This window comes from Homarus americanus, unplaced genomic scaffold (assembly GCF_018991925.1).
Source record: "Homarus americanus isolate GMGI-L3 unplaced genomic scaffold, GMGI_Hamer_2.0 scaffold55195, whole genome shotgun sequence".
Taxonomy (NCBI): Eukaryota; Metazoa; Arthropoda; class Malacostraca; order Decapoda; family Nephropidae; genus Homarus; species Homarus americanus.
This window is the reverse complement of record NW_024722724.1, coordinates 10017-12772: the sequence shown is the minus strand read 5'-3', so window position 1 is coordinate 12772 and position 2756 is coordinate 10017. Positions and strand designations below refer to the sequence as shown.

The 2756-nt window shown below is 41.1% G+C and overlaps 1 protein-coding gene across 1 annotated transcript; it reads right to left on the bottom strand.

Annotated features, from left to right (window-relative positions):
* Nucleotides 1-871: 871 nt before the first annotated feature.
* Nucleotides 872-1807, bottom strand: LOC121863129 (the record flags this gene model as incomplete). Its single annotated transcript, XM_042361622.1, has 2 exons — nt 872-1024; nt 1193-1807. Coding segments are annotated over 2 exons (768 nt in total), but the record flags the coding sequence as incomplete, so codon positions are not given.
* Nucleotides 1808-2756: the final 949 nt, after the last annotated feature.

The window sequence follows — 2756 nt, the reverse complement described above, 5'->3', positions numbered from 1 at the left end:
AATTTTCTTTCTTTTGGTTTCAAAAATAGTTCCATCGTAGTGATCATCGGGCGGGGGTACGAGTACCACGAAATTTCCCCACGTTCCAATAACGAATCGTACATATTTTTTTTTTAGCCAAAAACGCTTCTTGCACAATAACCATGGGGGTACTACATCATGGTAAACACCACGGCTGATCTTGTAATTGGCCCTGAAAGACAGAGAGCGCTGTGTTTTTACTGTATGTTTACTCTCCTAACAGAACAGGATATACAGACCATGTCTCGTATTACATGGGGGCATGAGGTGACGTCACTGTAATATCGGGAAGAGCATTTGTTCCCACAAGTGGTGGAACTTTGGTAAAGAGGTGAGGGAAACATAGCCGCAGGTGTTACGCAAGGTGATGAACCCAAGCTATACACCCACCAGCAAATAGTCATATCATCATAATCATTCGGTTCTCTGTATTGGGCGACAGGAAACTGAGGTGAGATATTACATGTTATCACTACTGACAAATGCCGCTCTATATTATCATAACCACGACGTTTCATAAGATTCCACACACACACACACACACACACACGTTATGAAACGTGTTTCATCGTTATTCCTTCTCCCAAAGTTTTCCATTATCAAAGATGAATACGACGTGACAACGTATATGAATTTATATTTCCATTAATTTGGATTACATGGAACACATGATGATGCATTATGTTGCATCACAGAAAGACTTACATATGTAGACATTTAGAGACAGGTGTTGATAAATGTTGGCCTTAACCCAATTACCCAAAATGTTATTCCTAATAATTTTCATTCGAAAGTTACATGTATGATATGAAAACATGCAGCTGTAGCGTTTATGCGTTAATGCACTTACGAATCCTCTCTGGCATGGACTCCACAAGATTGAAGCATATATTAGGGCGGCGTCTCAGTCGTTCCCACACTTCATTAGCATGTCGCGCTTCAATTTCCCGGCTCCGTTCTTCGCCAACATCCCAGTTGCGAGTTATGATAGCCCATAGGTTTTCTATAGGATTTATGTCACAACCTTTGGGTGGTCAGTTTATAGGTTGAATCATAGGATGTTGATCGAGCCACAAGTTGACAGTGTTGCTTGTATGGACTGGGCTGTTGTCGTGCACAAGTATAATTGGTTCCGGGTCGTCATCGCAACCTCCTGTCCAACACAACTAGCCCCCTGGGTCGTATGCCCACATCGATCCCCACATATTCACAGTGACACGACCACTTGTAGCTCTCTCGTCAATGTTCTTATCTTTGCATCGTGTATTAACTGGTCGCCAACAGAATCGTGCTCCAGCTTTAACTGATGAGAAGCTCTTCACATCGGTAAATATAACATTGGGCCATAACATTGGGTCGACGCCAAGGTATTCCAAAGTAAATCCAAGCCGAGCCTCCCTATGAGCTTGTGTTAATTTGTTTTGTTTTTTTGCTGGAACGTAGCAGTTTATACCGCTCTTGTGGAGACGGTTTCTACTCGTTTGAGGATGACAGGGGAGCATGAGTTCTCTGGTGAAGTCGATTACTATCTTATTAAGTGTGTTGTCTACTGCAGCCAGCAAACGGGCATTCTCGTCTTGTGTGGTTACCCTGGGTCTGCAACTCCTTGGTCTTGTCGTCAGAGAACCCTCCTCCTGCCACCTAGTGATCCACCTCTGCACTGTTTTCTTAGACACACCCATGGCGTCAGCAACGTCGGCAGGTGCCATGCCACCCTGCCACAGCCCGATTATTCTGCCCCTGTCAGCTAAAACCGCAGGTGCGTTAGCCCTCCCCGTGGCCATATCTGAGGAAAGAATGTGCGTTATAAAATAAGTTTCGTGATATATTAACATGTGTATAAAATTACTTGTAGGCTATAAATAAGAACATCATCGGACAAGAAAAATAATATATATATATATATATATATATATATATATATATATATATATATATATATATATACATAAGTGTGTGTGTTTGTGTTTTCAATTCTATAACATTATATCACTTTCAGTAAACAGGTTAATTAACATTTTGCATGGAACATCACTCAAAATATCAGCAAACATAAACGATATTTTACGGTAGTTGAGGGAGTCATATCTTACATTTCGCTGTCCATACGTCGACGTGCCTCTGTGCGCTTGTAGAGTGCGTTCGTCGATGCCTCAGCTCATACCTGTGGGTGATATATATATATATATATATATATATATATATATATATATATATATATATATATATATATATATATATATATATAATACAGATGCCTCCATATAATACCAGACATGGTCTGTATATCCTGTTTTGTTAGGAGAGTAAACATACAGTAAAAACACAGAGCTCTGGTTTTCATTCCGATGTAAGTTACGTGATTCTCCACTCCCTGCTACCCGAGGAAGGGAGTGTGGTAGGGCAGTAGGCAGGGGGCGGGGTAGCACGTTGTCATTGCTGCTAACGCTTCTTACATGTTATAGGCTTGTTTTATGTTGACTATGCATTTCAATATATATTACAGATGTTACATCATGTGTAATATCACAATTGGCACCTTTACGTATGGTCCTCTTCAACCCATACCCCAACTCACAGTTACCAACCTTCCCAAACTATCCCTGCTGCTTCGAACTACCTGCTCGAATATTTACGGGGTTCGGAATGCAGACACGACTTTTTTGGCTGACTGTACATTACACAAAGCAATTTAAGTGCCCTGGAATCTGGGGACATGGAAACTTATGTCCACT